This window comes from Scomber scombrus, chromosome 12 (assembly GCF_963691925.1).
Source record: "Scomber scombrus chromosome 12, fScoSco1.1, whole genome shotgun sequence".
NCBI lineage: Eukaryota > Metazoa > Chordata > Actinopteri > Scombriformes > Scombridae > Scomber > Scomber scombrus.
The window spans coordinates 16,119,882-16,145,630 of record NC_084981.1 but is presented as its reverse complement, the minus strand read 5'-3'; the positions used below and the strand labels follow the sequence as shown (position 1 = coordinate 16,145,630).

The 25,749-nt window shown below is 42.9% G+C and overlaps 1 protein-coding gene across 1 annotated transcript in view; it reads right to left on the bottom strand.

Annotated features, from left to right (window-relative positions):
• The window catches only part of zmiz1a (zinc finger, MIZ-type containing 1a), a 101,913-nt gene that overhangs the window by 8,893 nt on the left and 67,271 nt on the right, over positions 1–25,749 (bottom strand). Inside the window, exons 4-9 of the mRNA XM_062430133.1 lie at positions 23,617–23,724; positions 20,888–21,001; positions 18,233–18,338; positions 2,130–2,265; positions 449–563; positions 104–324 (exon numbers count right to left, since the gene is read on the bottom strand). Coding sequence (XP_062286117.1) covers positions 104–324; positions 449–563; positions 2,130–2,265; positions 18,233–18,338; positions 20,888–21,001; positions 23,617–23,685 — 761 coding nt within the window. The 5' untranslated portion in view covers positions 23,686–23,724. The remainder of the gene's footprint in view (positions 1–103; positions 325–448; positions 564–2,129; positions 2,266–18,232; positions 18,339–20,887; positions 21,002–23,616; positions 23,725–25,749) is intronic.

Sequence of the window (25,749 nt, the reverse complement as noted above, 5' to 3'; positions counted from 1 at the left end):
TAAAAGAAAAACAAATAACACATGTTTTAATCGTTATACTAAATTTTATTGCTTTCATTTGAAAAAAACAAAACAGAAAAGAGAGTGGTATCCAGGCTCTTACCTCCCACTGTATCCCCCAGGACCTCCAGGGTAGCCAGGTCTGCCGTACATGCCTGGCTGCATGTATGGCTGGTTGGAGCCTCCTTTTGTGGGGAACTGTTGCTGCTGAGTATTGAACTGGGGAGAGTTGAGGCCTGCTGCACTGGCAGACATACCCGATGCCATAGGGTTACCCCCAGGATTCATGGGGTTATTGCTGTTAGCCATTGGGTTACCCAGCACCTGGATTTAACAAAGCATCAAACAGGTAAATAAGTATCCATTTGAGATCTTCAGAGTGAACCATCTGATTGTGCATAAGAAGTGATGTCAAGACAGACTGATGGCAGCTCCTGCAAGGACATACCTGACTCTGTGATGTATTGGTTACGCCCCACACTGTTGTAACCACAGACAATGACCCAGGGGGCTGGTTAGTGTTTTGTTGCCAGGGGACAGAGTCATAGGGAAAGGATCCATCACTGGAAAGTAGATCAAAACACAAACATGTGCCTAATGTCACTTGAAGTTTCAACTGGTCAAGAAAAGAGCCAATAAGAAGGCCAACAGAGTTGCATATCCATCCAAAAATGAGAATTATTTGGGATTTTTTTCTTGCCAAAGTGTTAGGCAATTTGAAATGTTTGGCACTCAATTTCAAAACATGTTTTCAGCCAGGATATGTGATAATGGCTGCACTGTGAGATGAGTAAAAAGCCCCAAATGAGCTGATAGGGTTCCATGCCCACACACATCACTAAAAACTCAATGTGAGAAAATTATTTCTTTGACTTGTTGAAAAATCTTTGGATATGAATCGTTAGGGTGCAGCTGGAATGTTTAGCATTCAGAACCAAAACAAATATCAGGGCATAATATGAGAATCGGTAACATATGATAAACAAGCTAAATCCTCATGGGAAGAGGCAAGTGGCCAGTGGAGTGGGAAGAAACTGCTGTTTTTGGAGAGCAGCTTGTTTTTACTCAGAGGTTAGCACTTGGAATGAACGACATGTTCAATATTTCCTCATAAAGGCACAACATTATCCCAAGTTCTTTAGCAGAAGCAAACAGGACTATTGGCTAAATCCAGGCTTTCTGAGAGAGAGAGAGAGAGAGAGAGAGAGAGAGAGAGAGAGAGAGAGAGAGAGAGAGAGAGAGAGAGAGAGAGAGAGAGACAGAGAGACAGAGAGACAGAGAGACAGAGAAAGAGAGAGAGACAGAGAAAGAGTGAGATTGAGAGTGAGAGTGAGAGTGAGAGTGAGAGAGAGAGAGAGAGGGGGGGGGGGGGCATGAGCACACAATGTTCTCCAAAAACATTACTTCACAGCTCTCTTCCCTGTCAGTTTGTTCCTCCACCCCAAATAACCTCATTTTCCCCTCAAAGCAATTCTGGCTCTTCCCCAAACAATGGAAATCCTCCTTGTCTTTGCATGTGAATTACATAAGCACTGAATTCAAGATAATAGCTTAATAAAGACTGACCCACTATTGCACACCGTCTCTAAAAAAATACTACAGTGAACCTTAAATGAACTTGTCTTTTAGAATTTGTGAGAATGCATGATCTAAAAATACTTTCAAGGGAAAAAGCAGAGAAATAGGGCGGCAAATGCTACCTTAAAAAAGGTCCAGGACTCATTGTCATGAATAACGTAAAATAACTGGAGTCAGTACTACTCCACCGCTGTTATTGAGGCTGTAAATTGCTGTAGTTTAAAACACAAAAAACTGCAAACTAGGGCCAAAAAAAACGTAACACCAAAAGGCTTGTATCAGCCTAAGAGAATGTTACAAGTGGTATTACAATGAATATACGTATCCGATGTGCACGTTCAGTGGGGAAAACAAGTGGCAAATGGGTAGAAACAGCTATGACAACATGCTAACCAAATGTATTCTTAGTTGTCCTTCATGCTCTATTTTAACTTTTCTTAATACCCTCTGTGAAGTGGAAAACAGTAACCTTGACCTGAACTGAGCATATGGGTATGGATAACCAAAGTCTTGACTCATGTGACAGGAGACAGGACATACTCCCCACTGACCTGTGTGTGAGGCCGGGCTTCATGCTGTTCATACTGGGCTGCATAGGGACTTTTCCCTGCGATTCGTTCTGCCTGCTCTTCTGGTGACGCAGCAGGAGGAGACGACCCAGCTCCTCGCACCACGACGACAGCAGGGCTGCAAGGGAAAACACACAGACACACACACACACACACACACACACACACACACGTGTTAAGTCTTCCCCTCAGCACACACACATAATTGCCTGGTGTGTATTTATGATGCATGTTTATGGTCCTATAAGTGAATGATGACATATAATCCCATTTTCTTGATTTCAACTTCAGTTACATCAAACTTTTAAATTAATAGAGGTTTGTTGTCAGGTCAACAGCGCAGTACATTGAATTGTGCTGTACACTGTGGCCAGAGCCTGGAGATATTACTACAGCCTCCAGGGGGCAGCCTTACTCAATAAACCTAGATTGATTATTTGCCTGTGTGGATTTCACAACAGCAATATCGCTACCTGCAGTGTAAAATATAAACTGAAATCTATCTGCAGCACAAAGGACCTCCTGGGTTTTTTCTGCCACAGAGAGGGAAAAGCTGAAATGGAGCCTGAGAGGCAAACACAGTGATTAGAGTTGAAGATATCATCTATGTAGGAAGTAAGAAATGACGATATCTTCACTCTCCTCCACTCACCATCCACTACTTTATTCTTCTCCTCACCTCTCATGTCACCTCATATCTCTTAGGACTCATCAGACAGTGCAGCCTTCTGATCGTCTTAATGAAGACTTGAGATTTTTTTTCTCTTGTGCAATATGCCATATGTTTTATTTATGTATTTGTCCAATGCCAATTAACTTGTCTTTTTTGAGTCAATTGTTTTTTTTCATTTTTAGCTTGTTTAAATACACTTCTTGATTGCAGAAAGTTGTTTAACTGACCTTCAATTTAAAAAAAGAAAGGTTGTCGTGTTCAATACTTTTAGTAATTAGATAATTTGCTTATTTTAGCATTGTGGACCTAGATACACCAGCATTTACTGTAAGTAGAGCTGTTAACAGGTTTTGGGGCAAACGTTTACAAAGCCACAACCAGCGTCTGCCTTGCAAATCAAAATAATAACATGGCTGTCAATGGAAAAATTAACCAATCATTGTGATTTTGAGATTAAAACCGTGTTTATATTTTGCCATCTGTACCCTATGCATCATGATATACCACGTCTGACATTGCTTCAGCTCATAATGTATGATACTTTGAGTGATTTATATCTTAACTGAAAAGTGACTATTTACAAAGACAAATAAAAAGGAGAGGTGAGAGGGCATGGAAAAGAATGAAGAAAAACGTAGAGTGGAACATTTTCATGTAGAGGGTGGAGAGAGCCAAGCCTCCTAGTTAAAGAGGAATTATTCCACCCTGCCATTACAGAGAGCTTATCTCCCCACTAAATCACCACCTCCACACTGAGGGACTGTCTCTTCAGCTGGCAACCCACCATTTAGACCTAAAGATCAGCTCCAAGCACAAGTGATGGAGCCGCTCTAAGAGACAGAGAGAGAAAGAAAGAGTGAGGCAGAGGAGGAAGGAGAGCTGTGGTGACTTATCATATCAGTGTGACTACTAGCCACCAAATCTAACAAGCTGCCAAGGCCAGAAGTCATTCATAATAAAGCAAGCATCTGCTCTGGGCATCGCGCATATTTAGCAAGCTTAGTACAGTACATGACCTTGTTTTCACCTCACAGTTCCCTGTGTTAAAACCGCTGCCAACACCATCAAATACCCTCAACTACGCTACCTCACTGCTCTCACTGTGTCGGTTCACTCTGCATAAACACCCACATTCCTCCCTGTCATTTTTTTTTATATCTTATGTTGACAACTTCAAGTTCTGCTCTGACAGGTCTGTCTAAACTATTATCAATTAAGATATTTTGATGACTTCATTAATGGCGAACAAGAAGAGCAGATACTAAGAGCTCAGACAATCCAGCAAACTAAAGGGCTCGAAATTATTAACAGCAACCGATCAAATGCTGATAAAATAGTGGCTGATTTAATCCCACTTCATTTACACTAAAGACTACTGAAGGCTCTAACAGCTACCTGCTAGAGACAAGCCAAGGTCCACTACTTATAGGGTTCTTAGTTAAAACCTTACTCACTCTATATCGTCTTTGCGTCAATCGCATCCACAGTCATAGAGGCCCATGGTACTTTTGACTTTCAAATAAAACTATGCAGAGTGTAAGACAGTAGATGACAAATTTCTAGAGTTGAACTGTTTTGAACCAAATCCTGTGAATTTATATTCCAAGATAGATTTATAACATTATAAAATAGTAACTTTAGTTCAGCAAAATGTGCAACAGGTCAGATCAAATAGACGGTTTGGAGGATGTGTTGCTAGTTTTCCTCCTCACACATACAGTCGTGGATGTTTTCCTTAACGTCTCCGCGCACAGCTTGAATGTTAAATGGCGAGTGCATCTTAGCTTTGCCCAAATGCTGGATATCTAGAGAATCAGGTAGCACCTCTGCTGAATGTCAGTGCTATTTGATAATGTGTTGACATGCCAGTTTACAGTTGGGTGGAAAAGTAAAGAGATTGTAGCTACATTATACATAAGGCTTATCTGATGCTTTTGTCAGTGCTGAATGGAGCCTTCTCCAGCAACAAGGGTTTTTGGCAGTCTATATTTACAAAACTTTTTTTTTTAATCTCTTGACAAAAGACACAATTGTAACACTTACATTACAGTCTAGAGCAAGTGTCATTAGGAGCCTGTAAAGAGGAACTGGTTGTTTGTGTCTTTCGTTTTGAATATAGAAATGACAACACTTTACTCAGACATGCCATTGCTCTTTGGAGAAGTTTAAAGGTTTTTTTCCCCTTCCTTTAAAAAATGCTGCTGCTGATCCTACTGAAATCCACTAATAGAGTTTATCTTGGTTAATCACAGCAATCTAAGCTTTAAACTGCAGGCTGAGACAAAACAGTGCTTTTATGACAGGGTAAGAAGAAAAAGAAAACTATTTTTTTATTTATATGACTACCAACACAGTTTCTGCTCTGGGTGACTAATGTCTACAGACTACAGTGGGACTCCTCTGCAGTGCAGACTAAAGCTACTGTGTAATGTTGAATTGTCTGTACTTGATTCTTTCTAATAGGCTTTGACCTCTGTACTGTCCACTACCAGCAGAAAGGGAGAGAGCGATCATGCAGTAAGCTGATTTTTCAGGAAACTCTCCGGAAGCCTCTGAGTAGCTTGATTTCTTAGAAGCCGCAACTTTTAATTGAGTAAAGCCTAGAGACATCTGGGCCCTCCATGCTGTATTTAAATGCTGTATGGCTTACTGATAGCAGTAGCCCCGGCTCAATCTCACGTCACCTCAGCCCCTCTGGGAGCAGCAGGAAGGGAGAATATGCCCTGGTAACAGGCTGCAAGGCCCATTAACTAATGACAGAGTGTGTGTCCTCTTTTACAAGGAAACCCCAATGCTAATTACTATGAACTCTGACAGTGCCGTGTGTGTGCAAGCATCTGTGTGTGTCTGTGTGTGGTAAAAGCCTTCTGCTGCTGAGCATATCATTTGCCAGTTAAATCATGACAGATTGCAAACTATCTGATTCTAGGACACTTTAAATGTGCGCACCCCAACTTAATTCAGTTAGCGGGGCAATGGTGACTCCACTTTGTTGATAAACACCTGACACATTTTAAAGGAGCAGTGTGTAGAATTTAGTAGCATCTAGTTGAGTGGACTTGACAGAAATGGAATATGATATTCATAATTATATTTTAAATTGTTTAATCACTGGAATTATTATATTTTCATTATCACAGAATGAGCCCTTCATATCTACATAGCCACAGAAGCCACCATGTTACACCACCATGTTTCTACAGTAGCTCAGAAGGGACAAACTTAACACTGGCACTAGAGAGGGCCTTTCGCTTTTTTTGTTGGTTGCAATCTGCAATCAACTGAGAGTTCCTTGCCCCTCAGTGAATAACTGCTGTGCCCTTTAAGAAAGGCCCTTAACACTCAACTCGGACTGCTGTTACCTGGTCAGTTCCTGCGTGGGAATCACTGAACACAATATACTATGTGACTACACAGAAAGCTTAAGTTTAACCAAGCAAATGCCCATACAGTAGGAAAAAAATACATGAGCTCAAATGGTCTCATTTTGTACCACTGCATGTCAAATGCCAGTGATGAAGTGATTTACACCCACTGACACAGCAATTTCCCTGGATGCAAACAGATTTTATTCTCCCCTGCACTCAATCAGTAATTTTTTTAGCTCAGACATCTTCTGTGCTGAAAGGGCAGCAGAACTCTTCTGAAGGGAGCACAGAGCAATTTTAGGAGAAAAAGAATAACAGTTGGACCAGGTCTTAGTGTAAATGTTGTAAATTTGAAGCTACCTACTACTGACTAACTAAATGTGACATTTTAGTCAATTAAATATGACAAATTGCAGGAAATGTGGTTATATGCTACTGTATACAAAACTTAAATATATATTTATTATTTACTTTTATACGCAATGTCAAATCGTGCCAATCATTTTTTTCCTATCAATAGCAGAACCGCATGACCACAGAATCTTACACAAACAGTTGCATTTGTCTGTTTCTGCAATTCAAACACAGGAAAAATGAGACACTCCACTGTAGAGTGGGAAGAATCAAATTGACACTTTTCTGCATGAGACCTTCATCAGATTGCTCCTGAATTTGTTTTGGGGAATCAAACACATTGCAGAACCAAAGTGTAACTCAGTGTGAGAGGAGTACCTGTTTCCAGTTACAGCAGGCTGCAGCAGACATACATGATATCAATATGATATCAGTGGTATGATATGTTACTGATATGGTATTATGTAGCAGCTACAGCTACAGGCTTAGCTCTCGTGTTACATTATTAAATCCCATTTTTTAAAAAGATGTTAGATTTGACTGTTGCACTCTCATGTGTTAGAAATCAAAGACTGGTAGCAATGAATGGTGTCAAATCAGAATGAAGAAAGAAAATATGTCTTGTAGCTGCTGAACAAACAAAAAAAGAATTTCGTAAAAGAAAGATGACTAAATATGTTAGTCAACAACCTCTTTTCCATGACTAAGACTAGACAATGAAGAGATGGCACAGATGTCATTAAACACTGATAAAAACTGTGACTATATCAACATGCAATAGACTATTTTTTTGTTGTTGTTTTTTCAAAATTACAATCTAAATATCCTCCCTGTTTATTGGATGGCATGTGTAGCAGTTCTGTTTCCTGTGCTGCACACACCACATTAAGACCACACCAGCACAATGAACACAGTGAGGAGTACATTATCTATTTTACAGAAATCCAGATAACATAAGTTTGTCATGTACAGTTTTATTATCAAAAAAAAAAACACTGCAGCACTTAACGTAGAAGCCTTCTGAGACAATGTGTGGGATGATAAAAAAGAAGCAATTTATAAAAGATAGAAGCGGAGGTCTGTATAACACTGGCAGGTAGGTCTGTGCTGTGTGGGTACAAAATATTATGCAAATGACGAATATGGAGGGGATAGTAAAATCCTGTGAAATAAAAAAGTCATGCTTTTTGCAGAAGAGTAATGGAAGCCATTTAAGCAGTCAATGATATCCCCCATCCTGCCCCCTCTCTGCTCAGCCAACTTCTTCTAAGTGAAGAGCATATCAAATGGGCTTTAGTCTCAACAGCTTGAAGGCAGAACAACTCAAACATGCCCTGCAGAGACAGCTCTGTCAGAAATCACACTGAACCAAAACCAGGCCTAAAATATAACTAACTACTAACAAATATCAGAATATCAAAAATCTAAAATGGCTTCATATTAAACTACGTTTTATCAAATCTGCTTTTAATTGTCTGTAATTGTTTTGTTTGTCTGCATTGGTAAAACAATGCAGTTTTTTTTCCTTCATGGCCTGTTTTGACAGAATTTCATCCACAGCTTCTGGTCAATACACCAGACATGAGCGGACAGAGGGGGGGAGAGGATGGATGGAAGGATGCTAGACGGACAGGTGGAGATGAAGGGAGTGGGCGGATCCCCTCCTCCCCGGGATGTGTGTGGGGGACATAAGCCAAGAGATGCTGCAGCCCAGAAGAGAGGGTAGCTCTACCTGAGTCACTCTGACATCTCCTGCAGGTGCTGGTTTCTGTGGGGGTTCAAATTACACATTTGTAAACGGGGCAGAGTTATAAGAATCAGCATGAACACCAAACATAATGCAGTATGACGGCTGGATCTGACTAAAAGGTGCGAAATGTTGAAGCTTGGGTGGGAAATGTGGGGTCTGTGTTACATGTGGCCAAAAACAAACGATTACATAAGACACTTTAGCCTATTACAGTCTGGATGTATTGTGGAACATGTCTCATTGAACTGAGCTTGACTCAGACTCACTGCTCTGATGAACATCTCTTGGCATAGTATTTATAGCAGCTTTTAAAGGGTCATTCTCATAAATCAAATACTCTAATCTGTGTGTCATACAAGCAGTCAAAGGGGCATCACTGCAAAGGACAAGCACTAGGATGCAAAGGTCATTTGTACAGTACGTTATTTAATGTCCATTTCCCTTTTACTTATTGTGAAAAAGAATGACTGGCCATTTTCCAAGATGTATTTACACGCCCAATACCATGTTTACATCCTAACATTTTCCTTCCATGGAATTAAAATAAATAAATAAAAGAGGTAATATAATAATAAAAAATAAAAAATCATACTGTGGCCTACACAGTTCCCTTTATATCAGGATTGTGACTAACAATTATTTCCATTATTGATTAATCTGCTGATTGCTGAAACATTTATAGTGATGTCATGTTTAGTGAGACCAACAGACCAAAACCAAACTTAATCAAATCATGAAATACTTGCCATTTCTACTTGGAAAAAAAAACGTACCTAACCCTAACCCTAACCCCCTAACCGTAGCCCAATCAAAATAATTGCCAAGTAACTTCCTTTTGATAGACTAATCTTTGCAGCTCTACTTCCTGTGACGTCAGCACATCGAGTGACATATCAGAGCACATCAGCTACACAGTTAGCTTTGGGTACATTTGTAATGACAGGGTTTATGGCACTGACCTATGGAATTGACCTGCATCCTAGCTGCAATATGAAAAGCAGGTGGCTGCTGTATCTGAGTCAGATGCTCTGTGAGTCATTGCTCACTGGACACAGAAATAAGCTCTGGGTCACGACATTTCCACATTTGTACCAGAGAACTGTTGCAACATTCACAAAGCTAGATAACAATACTATAATAATTCCTTCATCTTTGATAAAACTAAGTTCACTCAAAGGCATGTGAAAGCAGGGAATAGGGAAGTAATGCACATGTCTGCACAAAGGGTATGTGCTACACAAGCATATGTGCAAAAACAGGAAAAAAAACAGTAAGGTAAATATGGAAACTGAGGTCTGTATTAGTGAGTAAACAAACACAGTCAGTGTCTGCGTTTTGTGAAGATATGCTTATACAGTAAAGCACTTCGCAGGGCTAGAAAGAACATCAGAGAACAGCAAGCTGTGAATGAATTGCTCTTATCAGCCACACACAGCTCCCCACCACTGGAGGGGAACTAGTAAATATCACATGCCTAATTATAACCAGACACGCTACTTGTCTCAACTTCCACAATGTGTCTTTCATCTCACACTGTTGTTCCTTCAATGAAATCATTAAGGTGAAAAACACAATAAAAAATTCTGAGATTTCCTGGGGCTGCTGTTTCATAATATAAGAGTGTGATTAAAAAGTAATGCAATTCCAGCTGTGGCTCTATTACAGGTGAATTAGTTAAAGGAGAAATCATTGATGAGTGGCCATGAGGAGATGTCAAAACACCTTGACTTATGCTGAAGAGATATGAAAGCCATTAACAAGACAGGAATCTTTTAAATGTTTCCTGAAACACATCCTGCAAGAACACTCTATTGCTCGAGGCACTGAGAGCTCCACCCTCGCTGTTATCAATACCTGACACCAGTTTGTCCAACCAGAAATTCCTTTCTGAATTCTCAAGTGACAAATAAAACTTCACTTGGCCACTTTATTTCAGTGGAAGGATGGAAGGATTGGAAGCATGGCAATGATTCACAGAAAAAGCAGAAACAAATTGCGAAAACAAACGCAAATCTCACACACACACATACTGACATACACACGCTCACGCAGTTCAAAGTCAAATGTCATGAATGAGTCACTCAACAGCCTGATGGGAAGTATTCAGGAGTGCAATTACAAGAGGTCACTTAAGTGTGGAGTAAAGTGATATAAACAAAGTGTTGGAGCCAAAGAGGAAGGAGGAAGGAGGAAGGCCAGAGTGGTTGCATGTGGCCGTGAGGTTGAGGATGCAGACAGCTTCAGCGGTTTGCACCCTGCTCGGCCTAACAGGAAGTGCTGCAGCTCCCCCACAGCTAACTAGAAGTCGTACTGTATCATAGTGTTTTCAACATGTCAATGGAAGATTGTGTTATTATTTCATAACTATTTGCTAATTAGATTGTCAGTTTTAAGGTTAGATTAAAACACTGATTGAACAGCCTGCAGCACACCATCTTAGTTTTATGGCCTAACTGGGTGTTATTCATTCAAGTAAAGGAAGTGCTGTTTCCCTTTATGAGACACACCTTTGACCATAAGAAGAGAATTCCTATTCGGTCGCCGAAATACATTCTTAAATACTTGAAAACCCCACTAAATTACTGAAAAAGCAGGCATTTGCTGCACTGATCTTAATGCTTTGTCCTTCTATGACAACACTCCCCCCTCCTTTCCCTCCTCCTCCTCCTGTCCTAATGAGTGGACAGGCAGACAGGCTCTGGCTCCAAGCACAGGTCATCAACTTAAAAAAAGAATCCAAAGTGGAAAAGTGGGTCATCTTCTGCTGACATAGAAACACATACACTTGCAGTCTTCACACCAACATGAATAAGTGCTCCTTCAGGTGCCATAAAGTGGGATAAGTTGTTGAATGTTAAGTGTGATGCTGCCTTGTTACCTGGACTTAATATTTACTCTTTACATTGACAACCACGATGGAAATAGTTGTGTCATTAAGACATAAAAAGACTAATAGGTTTGTTCTTTTATCTCTTTGAAACCCAACCAAATGTTTTACAATCAAATCTGACTTCTCTAATCTGAAACATACCTCAAAATGTAACCCCAACTTAAAGCCCAAACTAAACTGTCTTAATACTCAGCCTTCATACAAAGCTAGACAGACACACAACTGCAACCTCACCTGTAACTCTGACCCACAAAGCCCAGAAATAGCCCAAAAACATATGATTGTGCACTGTGCACACAGACACAAACCCACACAGAGTGACCGTTTGACAAAACAGCATGTAGGCCAACCTGTGGTCAGCTGATCCGTTCTGATCCCGTCTCGTGTGAGTGGCCAGTGTTTTGGACTACAATCACACTAGCACACTAGACACAGCAGGAGCCCATATTATTTGTGGCCTAATTAGCAGTTTAAAACAGACACAACAATGTCAAAGCACAGTTGCAATTAATACTTCTAACTGACTAAAAATAATGCTGCTTCTATTACTGCAGATCAGCTGGACTCTGTTAACCACTCATCCTGCCCCATGAATGCATATACCCTCAAATAATATACTAGATAGTTTTGTGCAGAGATACACACATGGGCAGCCAGTACACACACACACACACACACACACACACACACACACACACACACACACACACACACACACACACACACACACACACACACACACACACACACACACACACACACACACACACACACACACACACACACACACACACACACACACACACACACACACACACACACACACTTACCCAGAGCCAAGCAAAGTCCCTGCACATCTCATCTCATTCCCTTCATAGCGCAGCGAAAAGACTCAAGTGTCACAAATGCTCCTGTTCCCGCAGAGGCCAGTGGAAACTCTCAAAGCTTTTGCTGCTTCCAAGCCTTCTGCCTGCACCTTATCACTGTCACTCTCTGCACATATCCTTTACTCTGCTCACTCTTTCTTCCCTTACTTCCTCTCCCCTCTTCTGTCTTCTTCTCTCTTTCTCTTTTCGCTCACTCTCTTTCTCCTCCCCTGCTCTCTGATCTGTCTTTTTCCCTTGTCCGGCGTCTGCACAATGCACATCAATTATTCAGAGGCAGTCTCCCGGTTCCTTCTGGCTTATCCAATCAGAGCGGGGCTCCGCACTAATGGGCTCCTGCTGTACCTGCTACCGGCTCCAACACACTCTCGAGACAGCGGGGGAGGAGGGGAGAGGGGGGGATAGACAGAAGGAGCAGAAGAGACAGAAGGAGGAGGGAGGATGAGAAGGAGAGATAAAGACAGCGAGCCGACGCAGACAAACAGAAGTAGAGATAGAGGAGGCAAGATATTCCAATGCTTCTCACCTCTGTCGTAAGGTGCTGTTATTAATGTGCCTAGTCTGTGTAGCGCTCAATTGCCCTGTTTCTCTAAGCTGCCATTAGACACTTAGACAATGCACACAGAAATGCACACAAACGTATTATAGCAATGCGACAGTCATTTGTCAGGAAGGACAAAAAAACTGAAGAGAAGAGGAAAAAAAAAAGCTGACAAACTCAGATTGCAAACTTGCAGAAGTGGGTGGAGCTAAATATGCTAGGCAGGCTGGCTGGAAGCCAATGCACAAAAGAGGAAGTTGGAGAACAAGAAAGTACGAGATGTAAAGATCAATCTATTCAAAGACAGACAAGTAGTAAGACATCAACCTTATCAGAGAGGCTGATGTGACAATCTAACCTGACAACGTCCCCCTGTCTTCATCAGAGGCCACTTTGTAAATCCAACTAATAAGACACATCACAGACTACCAGAAGAACATCTGAGTGCAGCTGAATCAAAGGAGGAGCAGGTCGAGGGTGAATCTGAGTTCATCCTCTCGTCGCCTGCCCCTAACATAACGTAACATGCCCAAAAAAAAAAGCAATCTGGATGAAAGAACAAGAAAAGGCCCAACCTGTCATTGTCCTCACCCCTTACCTAAATGTTGAGATGTGCTGTGCAGCTGAGGAGGGGGAAAGCCCACTGGCCTTGTGACAGCAGAGGGAAGTTGTCTTTTGTGTGGCTTTTGTGTGACAGACAACACTCAGTCATCAACAGTTTCACAAATATCCCACGCAGAAATGAAACGCGCACAACGGAGGCATTGTTGGACAAAAATATAACTTGAAAAGGGTGTGTCAAAACCCCCTGGGGGCATGATGAGTGAGGGGGGGGGGGTTGGTTGAGGCCTGAGGTGTGGGTGCCAGATCAGTCAACCCTGAACAAAAGGAGGATTTAAGTCATTTGCTCATCCGGTTTTTGACAAGAACAAAGTCTTCTGTGTTTGGAGTACAACTGCAATGCTGGTTCAGCTGGGATATTAGCTAAATGAATTTACTTGCAACTGTGTAAATCAAACCAATTAAGAAGCAAGTGATAGAAGACCAATCAGGCAGAGGCTGGTGATGCAGCTACCCGAATAAGTATTTCCCCATGAGCTTTATTTCTATAAACTTAATAGTGAAGTTCTGAAGGTAGTTTTGTGTTGCAAAGGGATTTCATCATCTAAGGCGAACCGCTGGAGAGTGTCAGAGGAGAGGCCCGTCTGCTAAAAATAAACTCAGTTTCCTGTTAATAATTCAGCGTGATGCTCTTACTCAGCAGTAATTAAATATAAAAGTCTGTAAGGTTGATTGGGTCAGTAACAAAGGATGCCTACACCTTCCTCTGGTTCTACACACACAGCTCAAAGATGGAAAGAAAGACAGGGTGCGAAAATCAATCAAGTGAAAGTAAATTGAGACAGATAAGTGGAAGACATGTCAGATTGTCGTAGGCCAAAGGAAGAGAGGGAGGATATGCATGTGTGTTTGTGTGTGTGTGTGTGTGTGTACTTATAGACACTCACACAGTGTGCATTGAGTCTACACATGGTCTAACGGGAGCACTTACTTTCAGTTGTTCATTCTCTTCCACTGCTGAATTATGGCAGTTTTGGGTTGGTAAACTGCTCTGTGTGTGTGTGTGTGTGCGTGTGTGTTTATGTGAATGTGTTTTTCACTCGTGGGGTGAGTTACAGCCACACCCTGGAGGTTTTCTGTCACTGTTGACACAGCAGTGGTTGTTTTCCTGATTGCCCTGTGAGCACGCTCTGTTGATTGACCGAGCACTGACAATCCTGCACTTCTCCTGGGACTTTTTTTTTTTTTTTTTTTTTACATCAGGTGTGTGGTGGTGGGGGGAACAAAGCTTAGGTCTTTCCATCATATTATCACTTTATAAAAAAAAATGTTAACCTTCCCTGCTAGAGTTTAAACTCCTATGTGAACTCCAGCTGTCACCTGAGAACATGCAATGCTAACATAAATGACTGAATCATTATTTCTTTGAGCAACACGGAGAAACAACAAGCAGCAACCTGCGTCTCACTTAAACATTAAAGCAGGTCTCTAAGAACATAGCTATCATTCCAGGAGCAGCTGGCTTTAATCCACAGCGTGTCAAGTCATGTCCCAAAACATAACACACGTTCAAAACAATCTGAGTCACACTTTCATGTAATTAAAACTTTGCAGGAGGGGATATTGTCAAGGAGAAGACAGAGAGAGTGAATGGCGACTGACAATCAGAGAACTTAAAAATATGATAACATCTCACAATAATACATTTGAGGGTTTATTAGTATAACTGTTGTGAGTTTGGTGACAGAGTGTGTCCGATACACTGAAGAAGGAAACAGTAAAACCCTGGATAGATTATGTGGTTAATCTGATTTGTGGTCTGCTCAACTTCACAGTCAACCCACAGCTCAGAGTCCATTAGCGTTGTGTGTGTGTTTGTAGGGCAGCAGCACACCTATTATCTAATGAACCTCTCAGCAGGACATCTGCTCATAGCTAACTCCGGATTACTACGAGTAAAACATTAACAACACAAAGCTAAGTTTTTAAACAGAGTATGAATTTTAAAATGTAACATTTGCAAAAAACAGAAATATAACCCAAAGCCTAGTGTTCAATAAGTACAACTACACAATAACTGAACTTTGAGGGTGTCAGCTAAATACAACACTATGAGCTGCTAGTATGCTAGCAGTGGTTTAGCCCTGTATCCTCCTCGCTGGTGCTGAGAGTTAACAGTGCTAATGCTAGCTCGCTTTACAGCAGATAAGTCTCTTCACCGGCTGATTCCAGATTAGAGCAACACACTAATCCCCTAGACCACACTGCAGGGTCACAATCTCCAGACAGCTCATCAGCAGCAGCCTGCTGTTGCTAAAAATCTCTCCACTCCACTCGACAGGTCTCGCACAGCATTAGTTAATACTTTTATACGGGTGCTCAACTTTGGGCATTTTTGGTTTGTTCATGGGCTCACATGCAAAAAGAAAATTATGAAAACAAAATGTTCTTTCCTCTCCCTGGAGATATAAAAGTACCAAAACTATCAAATGAATCACTGGTCAGTAATTACTAGATGACTTACAGGAAGTATGTTATTACTTTCTAGTAAAGTGGCTGCTTGGTTACACAGCATTTGCATACACTCTGCAGCAATGAGAGGATTTTGTGGTTGTAGTGAGAAATACACACATCAGCTTCATTTTGCAACAACTCAACTTGTCAAACTGTAAAAAAAGAAGAAAAAAAAGTGTGTAGCAAAAATTGCCTTTTCCCAATTTAATTATTTCCTCTTTAACTGATGCTGTGAAAGAAAGCGTCAGTGTGATTGATCTGCAATCTTAACAGCCTGCCTCTTCCCCTGAGGAGCCCACAGAGAGCTTCCCAGACTCCTTGGCCATCGTCTAGGCTCTCAGGTGTCAGATTTGCGTCCCTCTGTCGCCATGCAGGCTATCAGACGATTGTGCTGGGGCTGCACATTTAGATACACATTCGTGTATGCGCGCACACATTAATAATACACAAATATGACCATACAGCTGACTGAGCAGTAACAGCTGCTTGCTTTTCTGCATTTTTGTTAATACATATATGAGCGCATGCATGATCCAGTTTGCATCACGTCTCCTCTGCCGCCCTCCCGTCTGCTTTCACAGACAGACGTCCTTGTAAAGGAGGTAAGATGGATGCTCAGTGAGTCAGATCTGCCCTGAGTCACATCTGCCTCCCACCCCAACAGCCTGCCTGCCTGCCTCATTTGATGACTGGATGCATCATATCTCCCACCCACCCCCACCCCCCCACCCCGGCATAATTACACTATAGTTCCCATTTGTGCGCCGTGCATAAACAGCCCTTCCTGAAACCCAGTGCTGTCTTATATTAGATCCCAGAACCATCAGCAGGCCTGAAGATGATTCTGACTGTCAGTCGGGCCCAGACAGCCAGCCAGTCCGAGCCATGGCTGGACAACAATCACATTACCCCAACACAGGAACACAGACAGAGGGAGAAATACGGCAATCAATATTGTACACTGACGTCTGTCTGCCCATTTAAGTTCCTCCCAACAAGATGCTTCCCACCACAACTGAAAGAGGATATTCAGCTTGAGCAAATGACCATATCATAGGACCATGTGAGCAAGAAAAATAGAAAGTGATATATTTCAGACATTGTTGCTTGTATGAAGAATCATGAGATAAGATTTCAGAGGGTAACTGTCAGTATTGTCAGCGCAGTTCCTGTTATGAAAAAGTGACATGTTCGCTTTGTCAGAAGGAGAAATCAGACAGTTTAAAGCTGGATTGCGGGACTTTTCTGCCCCCCTTCTGGCAGTGAGAGTAATTACAAAACACTGTTGACACATGCTTACATCATAAACTCCACTGTAGTCTACTCCGTCACTTCTGTTGTGGCTGTAAAACGGTGGACAAAATGACAAATTTCACTATCAGTATTTGATTCATTTAGTCCAATAAATTTGGAAACAGCCACACGATTAAATTATTTTATTCCAACCAGGAGTTAATGACTCAGTGAGCATGCGCAGTATGAATTCACCCTGCCAGCGCGGGAATATCTCCGGATTAAAAACTCTGGCATGCAGTGAAAAACAAAGAGATTGATCTGTGGTGATATGTCTAATCAGCACTGAACTTGTTTGCCAAGGGCTTGAATATAACAAACATTTATTTATCAGCAAAAGTTCTGCATCACAGGCTTAAACAAAATATCTGACTCTCACTACTGCCACCTATATACCTGCTGAACAAAGGTTTATCTGTGTTCTTACTGGCTCGCTGCAATTTTGTCAGGTCTCTGTCAGGCAGTGAGTGGTCCAACAAACATCAGCGACACCTCTCCAATCATCCATCCCCCCCCCCCCCCATGTGTCTGCACATTTCACTTTGACAGATGTACAAGCACGGGCGGCTCGAGCACGAGCGGGAGGCAGGGATGGGAGGTATGGATTGTGGGAAATTGGATTTGATAGGTAAATGTCTGAGGATAGCATTACTGCTCTCTCTCTGTAGCTGCATGTGTGTGCGTTTGCAGACTGCACATACAAGTGTGAGTGTGGGTTTTGTGTGGAAAGACTGTTGAGTAGACCGTTTTTGTGAGGCTACCCGGACAGCTCATCTCAATAGCACATTAATGTTTAATGGGGACTAAAAATATCTGACATTATAATCCTCTATGGGCTTTTTGTGTGATGTCTTTGGCCGCAGTCGTTTGTAGAAATCAAAAATGTCCAAACCAAAGATTCATATTAACTTAACAGACACTTTTTATGTTTAAGTATTAAAAGAAAGAAACACAATCATTTGAAAATTAGCTGCCTGTCGGAACAGTAATGAGATTCTCTGTGTCTTACCAATAAAACATCCTAATAAACCTTCTGAAGTGCTGAAAACATGTGCAGCTACATTGTGCATTCATAGCCTGAGCAGAGCAATGAAATGGATCAGGACTGCAAGCCACACAATGATTTGTTTTGCTTGTAAACACAACATGAAGAACAATGCGCCATGTATCGTCCACTGTCCTGCAAGTCAACAGCAGTAAATGAGATGATGTATGAGCATGTATCTGCCGGCGTTTTAGGAAAGCGGGGGGTCTTACCTGCTGACTTGGGAGTGAATTTGTCCCTGTTGGCGGCACATACAGCCAGCAACCTGTAGCCCAGGTCCAAGTCATACCCCTGCTGAGCAGCGACACGACTCACCACCTGGAGAAGGAGCAATATATGATGAGTACAATGCTAATACGATTAGCATTATGTAAATTGTTTTTAATTGCATCATTAAAAGCAGCAGCTTAAAGGAGATGTAGCAAATTCCGAATTCTATCCATCCATCCATCCATGCTAACTGAAGTAAATGCATCTTAATCCTTTGTCCTTCTTAATAGTGTTAATATTCTGAGCCAATTCTGTCATTGAAACTTCACTTATCTTCAGACAGACACTTAATATAAACACTCGCGCTCACACAGACACAGTGAGATTAATGTGGAGCCTGCAGTCTGGAGTGCTCCAGTGATCCACGGTCAGGACAAGTCTGATGACTGCATCAACCTCCAAGAGAGGTGAAGGGAGCCAAGCCACAGTCGCTCTGCAGAACGAGCAGAGTCTCTGAAAGGTTATCCTCAAACAAGCCTGCCCTGGCCCAAAGAGAACAGAGTTTGTCTCCCAACTAAAGGTAGATAGGTCAGTTACCCATGCAGGACCGGGAAAATGTGGAAATAAAAGGTATTGGGATATCTCTCCGTGGTGTTGATGTGAGATTATGTTCAGCAAAACTGTGAGAGTGCAGAAAAAGAGGGCAGAGTAGAAAAAGGCTGAAATGTAAAGTCTCCCCTGGGTGAAAAAAATGGTTAAAAAAAACGTGTTTCTTCCTCCAATTTTGAGAAGGACCATTCCCCATCTGTAAGGCTTTAATAATCCTTTTGTGTTAATGACTTCAAAAAGGAGGTTGACCATTTATGGGACATGAGCAGGAGCCTCCCAGACTCCAATATAAAGTTAAAGGGGATGCTGAGTAACGTTAAACAGGGCCCAGGAGACAGGGCTAAATCATTATTAAAAGGGAAACCCCTTTGCTTTTATCTGCTAACAGATGACAACTCCTCTGCTCCCTCTGACCTCGAAACACACATTACTATTAACAAGGTCAGCCGGGGTGCTTCTTAGAGCGCCAACATAACAGCTAGCAGTGATCATAAAGGGCCTCTGTCGCAGGTTATATGGCTGCTTGAGCACCGAAAGAAAAATGATGCAGGTTATGCTAAAAAAAAATAGGGTTTTAATCAAGATAGTCTCAGTTAATCATGTTACATTTGTTTGATGCTGTGCAGGATACATGAGGAAACTTCACAACCTAATCTATTCAATCTGACCAACTGATGTGAACGACGATGACTCTCACAGATTGTTGAATCATGTCGTTGTCAGTTATTTCATTTCCTGCATGACCGTGACTGCCTTACAATTTGTACAAGGCAGACAGCCAGCTACAGAGGCAAGCATAGATTCAACATGGATTTAAAAATATTTCACCACATTCCTGTCAACATGAAAACAGCGCAAATGCTACAAGAGGAGAAAGGAGGGTTACTGGGCTGTTTAACAAAAATCAGCTCTGTTGTTTATTTCTGCTCATTGTAAATGAGATTCAGCTCCTTGTGAACTACATAATATAGATGTCTACATGCACTGACATTATCCACACTCTCGATATATGAGTGAAGAGAAAAAACAGACACACAGAGTTATCAGGACAGCACTGACAGCTCTGTTATGTCATCTTTTATTGGCTCTGGAGCTGATGTACCACCGGGGAATAGAGGATGACCTCCACATGTACAACATGCCACAGGGAACAGGCGTCTCCGCATGAGGCGGTTTCATTCAGCTATGACAACTCTCATGGGCTATCTTTTTTTTTTAAAAGAGTTACCTTTACATGTCCATTCAGTGTGTGGATATTGCACAAAGTAGTAGTAACATCATGAAAGCAAAATCCTTGAAAGAATGCGAGGACTTGTTGCACGCTGTAAATCTCCTGATAAGAAGCAGTGTGCTCTGTGAGTCTGATGAAACAATTTAGCTGATGGAAACAGCCCCATACTGAGCAGGCTCTCAGTGGTGGGCTCCATTGTATGGCTCTTTATCAGCCGTTAAGAGGCTTTTATTGTGATTTACACATTAATGAGCATTTATCTGTTTGCTCACGCTACCACTTCTGCTGGGAACATTGTTAACTTCAGTGATTCAAAGGCTGATCGTAGCGATAAACACGTGAAACTTTCAATTATCTGCTTTAAAGCCTCTCTTCCATACACGTGACTGTGTATGTTTGTAAGTATATGTGTGTCTCACACACCTTGTGCAAATCTACCGACCAGCTCTTTGGCCCAGTGCCCAGATCGATGAGTGGGAGCTGGTGAACTAAGAGGGGATATCCATACCCACAGTACTAATCAAGCCTCTTCTATTCATGTGTGTGTTTGTACGTGTGTGTGTGTTTGTCAAGCACAAAGTGGAGAGGGGCAGTTGGTCACGAAGACTTTGGCACGACATGAATATCAGCGCTTTTCTTCAGCTCCTGCACAGTCACAGGTTCACTTACAGTAACACAAGGGGATTTAAAAGCCTCAGAAGTGGACACATCATCCCATTTTCTTTTCTAAGTAACCAAAATCTAATTATTGTTTTGCTCACATCTCCTAAAAAGCACCTGAAAAACCCAGTGAAAACCATAATTAGTGTTTGCATACCGTCAGACATCCCATGAGGCTTTGCTCAAAAGGTCGCTGGAAGGCCCGGGGATCTCCGCACCAGTCTAGCAGCTCTGTGGCTGCTGAGTGGAAGTTGGCCGGGTTCTGTAAGTGCTGTGCAAACACAGGGAAAGCAGACTGCCATTAGAAACAATGGGAAATAATGGGCGTTATTTTTTGTTCACATTAAGTACAAATTGGAAAAACACTGAAACCAAATAGTTCTGTAGCCTTGCGCTCTCCCTCCAAACTCGCCTGATTTAATGTCTTGTGTTTCTGCACAACCCTGTGAGGACCTTGACTCCTTCCAATGCACGCCCACTCAGGGCTCTGTTGCATTGTGGGAAGAAGATCACACCCATATCAACAATGATGCCAGTGTTTCTTGTTAATCTCTCTTGGCAACACCCAGCCCTCACCCTCATGACCCACACAGCAACCAAATCTTTCCCTCCAATCCTCCTCCACTCTCTTTCCCTCATTCATTGCCTGTTTTCAGAGTGTAACAGAGCCTCAGCACCAGAAGTCCACTGGCTGGCTTGGCTGTGCACAAAGAAAACAACCTCGGTCCTGGCAGCTATGTGTGCAGACTCAATACGCGCCGTTGGTGTGTTTTCTAATCTCTTTCAGTCTCTGTCTGTCTCTCTTGCTTGTTCACTGAGGCCTGAGACAGTTGAGTCTTTTCTTCCCAGTGTCTGAAGGCTACTCAGGCTGGCAGGACACAATAAGCGGTTTTTAAAATTGGGCTCCCTTTCTTCACAGCTCAGGAGGTTAATAGCTCTGAAATGACGCAGAGCTGCAGTGAGTTCAGTCGGTGAGATTGAGCCCACTTGAAAGCATTTATTATTCTCATCTGTAGCTGAAGCGTCTTGTTTTGTGTGTTCTTCCAGAGAAGGTAGAACTATTGTCTTTAGGGGGCAGCAGAGGTGAGCGTTTCTGAAAAGGCAGCTTTTTTGGCAGTGAGCGACAAAGGGGCTCTTCGGTGGAAAGCGCAGCCTAACATATCAAGCCTGGGTACCCGCCCACAGAGAAAATCTCTGCGAGCTTCCAATGATATCATGAGCTTCAAGAGAGGCCTTGAGTGACTCATCTTTTGTGATGTGAAGATTAGCCATTATAGAGTTAGCTTGCAGACTCTCACAGGGGTTTGACTGATGGTGAAGAGAAGCAGAGAGAGTGAGAGAAAGCGAGTGATGATCTTGTTGAGTGAGAGGGAGGAGAAGAGCCTGTTCTAGATGAATGATATAATCTAGCATTATTGCTGCTTGATGGGAGGCATATCAGCCTCAAGCGCGAGAGGAATCAGAACTAGCACAGCAGGGGCTGTCTGTCCAGATCTGAACTCACAGCTCCTCCTGCTGCAGCGTTCGCCACCGACTCTGCCTGACAACCTTGACTTTGGTGGGGGAGGACAGCAGATTGAAACAGCTCCGCTATGTTTCGGGGAAGAGAATGGGCCCTGAGCTGTTCTTGTTGTTGTTGCTGTTCAGGGTTGGATGAGGACAAGAGCAGGGCGGTGGAGGGGGGAGAGGGTTGAGCAGCAGCAGCAGCAGCAGCAGAGATGGGGTTTCAGCAGACAAAGAGCCAGACGTTTGACAGACTGTCCTCTGTGAGATGATGGACTGACTTGCGCCTTTTCAGGCCAGCCAAGGATCGGGCTGTTCAGAGTCTACCTGGCTGTATGAAAAACAGCATAACACCTGGCTCTCTGCCAGCGGCTTTCCCCAAACCAAAACAACACCCTGCTGGCAGAGCCGCCACAAGCTCAGAGCTCACAGACTAACTCTGCGCCTTTGAAGTGTGGTTTACTATGAGCTGCAAGTATATAAACCAAAGTACAATTAGTGCATTTATTAAGCTTGACGTGTTAACTCAGGCTATTTAGGGATGTGTCAGTGACGCCTACAAAAAGAAGGAATCTTTGTGAAGTGAGTGGTTTCAATTCAACCAAATTTGCTCTTTTGTAAAAAGCTAACATTTTCCAAGATTTTGACATTAAGCTGCCTGCAATCACAGAGAGAGAATCATGGCAATCAGAGCCAGTTTGGATAAAAGGTTATTATAGTGGGTGCTCGAGAGACAAAGTGGGGGTGCGGTGGAAAGAGAAAGGGAAATGCCACCTTACAATTGCTAGCTCAAAGCCCTATCAGTCACCGATTCAATGTAAGGCCTGGTGTCATATGGATGTTGGGAGATATAAAGGATCACACCCACATAGCATAAACAAATAAGCCCACAGCCTGCCAGCCAACCAGCCACTCAGCTCTTGAAGACTATTAATCACAGGCAGAGGCGGTAGCCCTGGGTTATGTCTGTCTGTCTGTCTGTCTGTGTGTGTCGCTCTGGCCGTATCTGTCTGCGAGGAGTCTCCCGAAAGCTTGCAGTCAAGGAAGCATTTAAGCAAAACCACAACAAGGGCCTGCATACGTCAGGAGTCAGGAACGTGATGTAAGGGAACACAGGACCAGGGGAGTTGGGGGTGGAGGGTGGGGGGAAGTTGAGTCTGTTATGTTGATAGTGTCTTTGAAGTCTTTTCTTATGTTCACTGCCAGATTTGCCTCTCTCTCTCTCTCTCTCTATGACCCCGTGCAACATGATCTGTGTGACTGGAGCTAATGGCCAGAAAAACTGATGTCCATATAAGGTGCTTAGAAGAGAGAAGAGGAAAGGAGAAGAGAGGAGAGGAGAGATTCATGTGTCTACAAGTACTGAAAGAAGTTAAAGGACACCTGTTTGATGCACAGCAGCCTGTCATTGGTCTGCTGGATATGCCGGTCCATTGATGGTAACGTGTTCATCTTGATGTCTCTACCGGGACGCCATTAAAGTTCTGTACTCTGAAACACAAGAGGAGAGGTACATCTGTTAGAACACGTTTCTGTCAGGTCGCCCATGTAAAGAGTTTGTAGCCTGTGAAGTTCAAACAGCGTTTTAGCAGCTTGACAAATTACGTTACATCTCAAACAGGGAAGCTAGCTTGTTGTTTATGCACTGACTCATCGAAGGGCTCGATCTGCCTCAAGAGCACTTTTTTTTTTTTATTGGCGAATGCATGAATCTGAGATGTTCCACAGCAGCATGGAACCACGATCAAACTGAAAGAAAACTGCTTCATGTTACCAATGGGAGAAAAATCCACTAGAGAAAGGACATCAACTGTTATCTCGGTTTAAAAGATGCAAACCTCCCAGTCAAGGTTATCAGCGTGGCGTAGGCAACTAATTCATGTCCACATCTAACAGCAGATAAAGCTTGACTTTACAGCATCTCTTTCTCTCTGCATATCTCTCGTTTTGATCCAACAACGAGCAACTGCAACAGGACCAATTTCAAGCCCCACGCTCGCTAACTCTGACCATCTCAAGAAAATGGGCTGAAGCTGGATTAATAGGTATCTTGCTGGTTTGCCAGCAAGGCCTCTGTCCCTCACCATCCCTCCATGTTTATCTCCATCAGTGTTGGTCAGACTCGCATTCCTCCACACAAAAGGCGAGCTGAGAAACCACAGGTGGGGGGGATACAGGCCTGGGCTCTAGAAAGCTGCTCAGTGCTGATAAAGGGTCCCCCAAGATCCCCTGCTGTGAGAAACAGAGCAAGAGAAAGAATACGATGGAAGCAGAGTGCTCAGCCAGGGAGTTTTCATGTGTAATGCTCAGTCTGGTGCGCTTATCTTCGAGAGAGTATTGCAAGTATGTGCGCTCTCTCTCTCTTTCACACGCGCTGAAGAGCATGTAAACACAAAAGCTTGAATTCACCACTTTGATTAAGCGTAAAGGTAAAACTTCAAAGGAGCACTTGGAGAATAAGAGTGTATTACTAATCCTCTGAGCTTAAGCATTATCAGAGTAGAATTACCTGGAGTGCACTTCGAAGTCTTAAACATCAGCGGATACATTGCTCATTTGAGTGAAGGGGAATTCTGGAGTGGAAAAACGGGGCAGAATGTGGTCAAATGACGGGCAACCAAATGTTTCTTTTCAGGTTGTTTAGATATGATGCTGCTGTGGTCGCTGATGTCTGTGAAAAGTCCCTAAAACAGCAAACTTTACATCCTGCAGGGCATAAAGCCACTCTGACCACGGATGATATGACCAAAGCTTGTGGCCTAATTCTGCTATGCTGTGGTGTCGCCTAGCGCCCAGTAGATGTCTCCCTTTCCTGCTGCTAACCAGCATGTCTGTTCACACACTACACCCAGAGCAAGTGGTCCAGAGAGGGCTCCTTTAAGCCCTGACAAGTGCTACAAATCCCCTTCAGCAGTCAGGCAGCTCCACGGACCACTAACAGGGCACGCTCCAACCCAGCGCTGGCTGTCTGACCTTGTGGCTATTGATTAACTGTTTCTCCTCCAGCTCCCCTTCCTGCTGTCCTAACACACCCGCAGCCAAGACCCGAGAGGAAGGAGGAGGGAGGAGGGGGTGGAGATAGCTGCTTCTTTTACCCTACAATCTCCTTTTTCCCCCTCCTTCCCTCCGTTGTGCTTTAACAGGGGCAAGCGCACACACACACACACGCACATATACCTCCTCCTCCCATGAGCGAGCAGTGCTTTTGTTAGTTGTTGAAAAGACAGGCCCTCAGGTTCTGAAAGGAAAATGAGTGAGGAGGAAATGTGACTGCAGCCGACCAGGCTGTGTTCAGTCCATGACGTTTGTCACTGAGATAAGAAGTCAGTCCACCTGACTGACTGATTATCCAGGCTGACTCCAGCACCACGCCCCCTCCTAACCCTAAACGTTCAGGGGAAAAAATGTGTTGCGTAACAGACGATGCTTCAGTGAAAACACGGCAGAACCCCTCTTCCTGCACCACATCCTCATCTCCCCCTGTTTACTATCAAAACAACACAGTAATCTGTCATC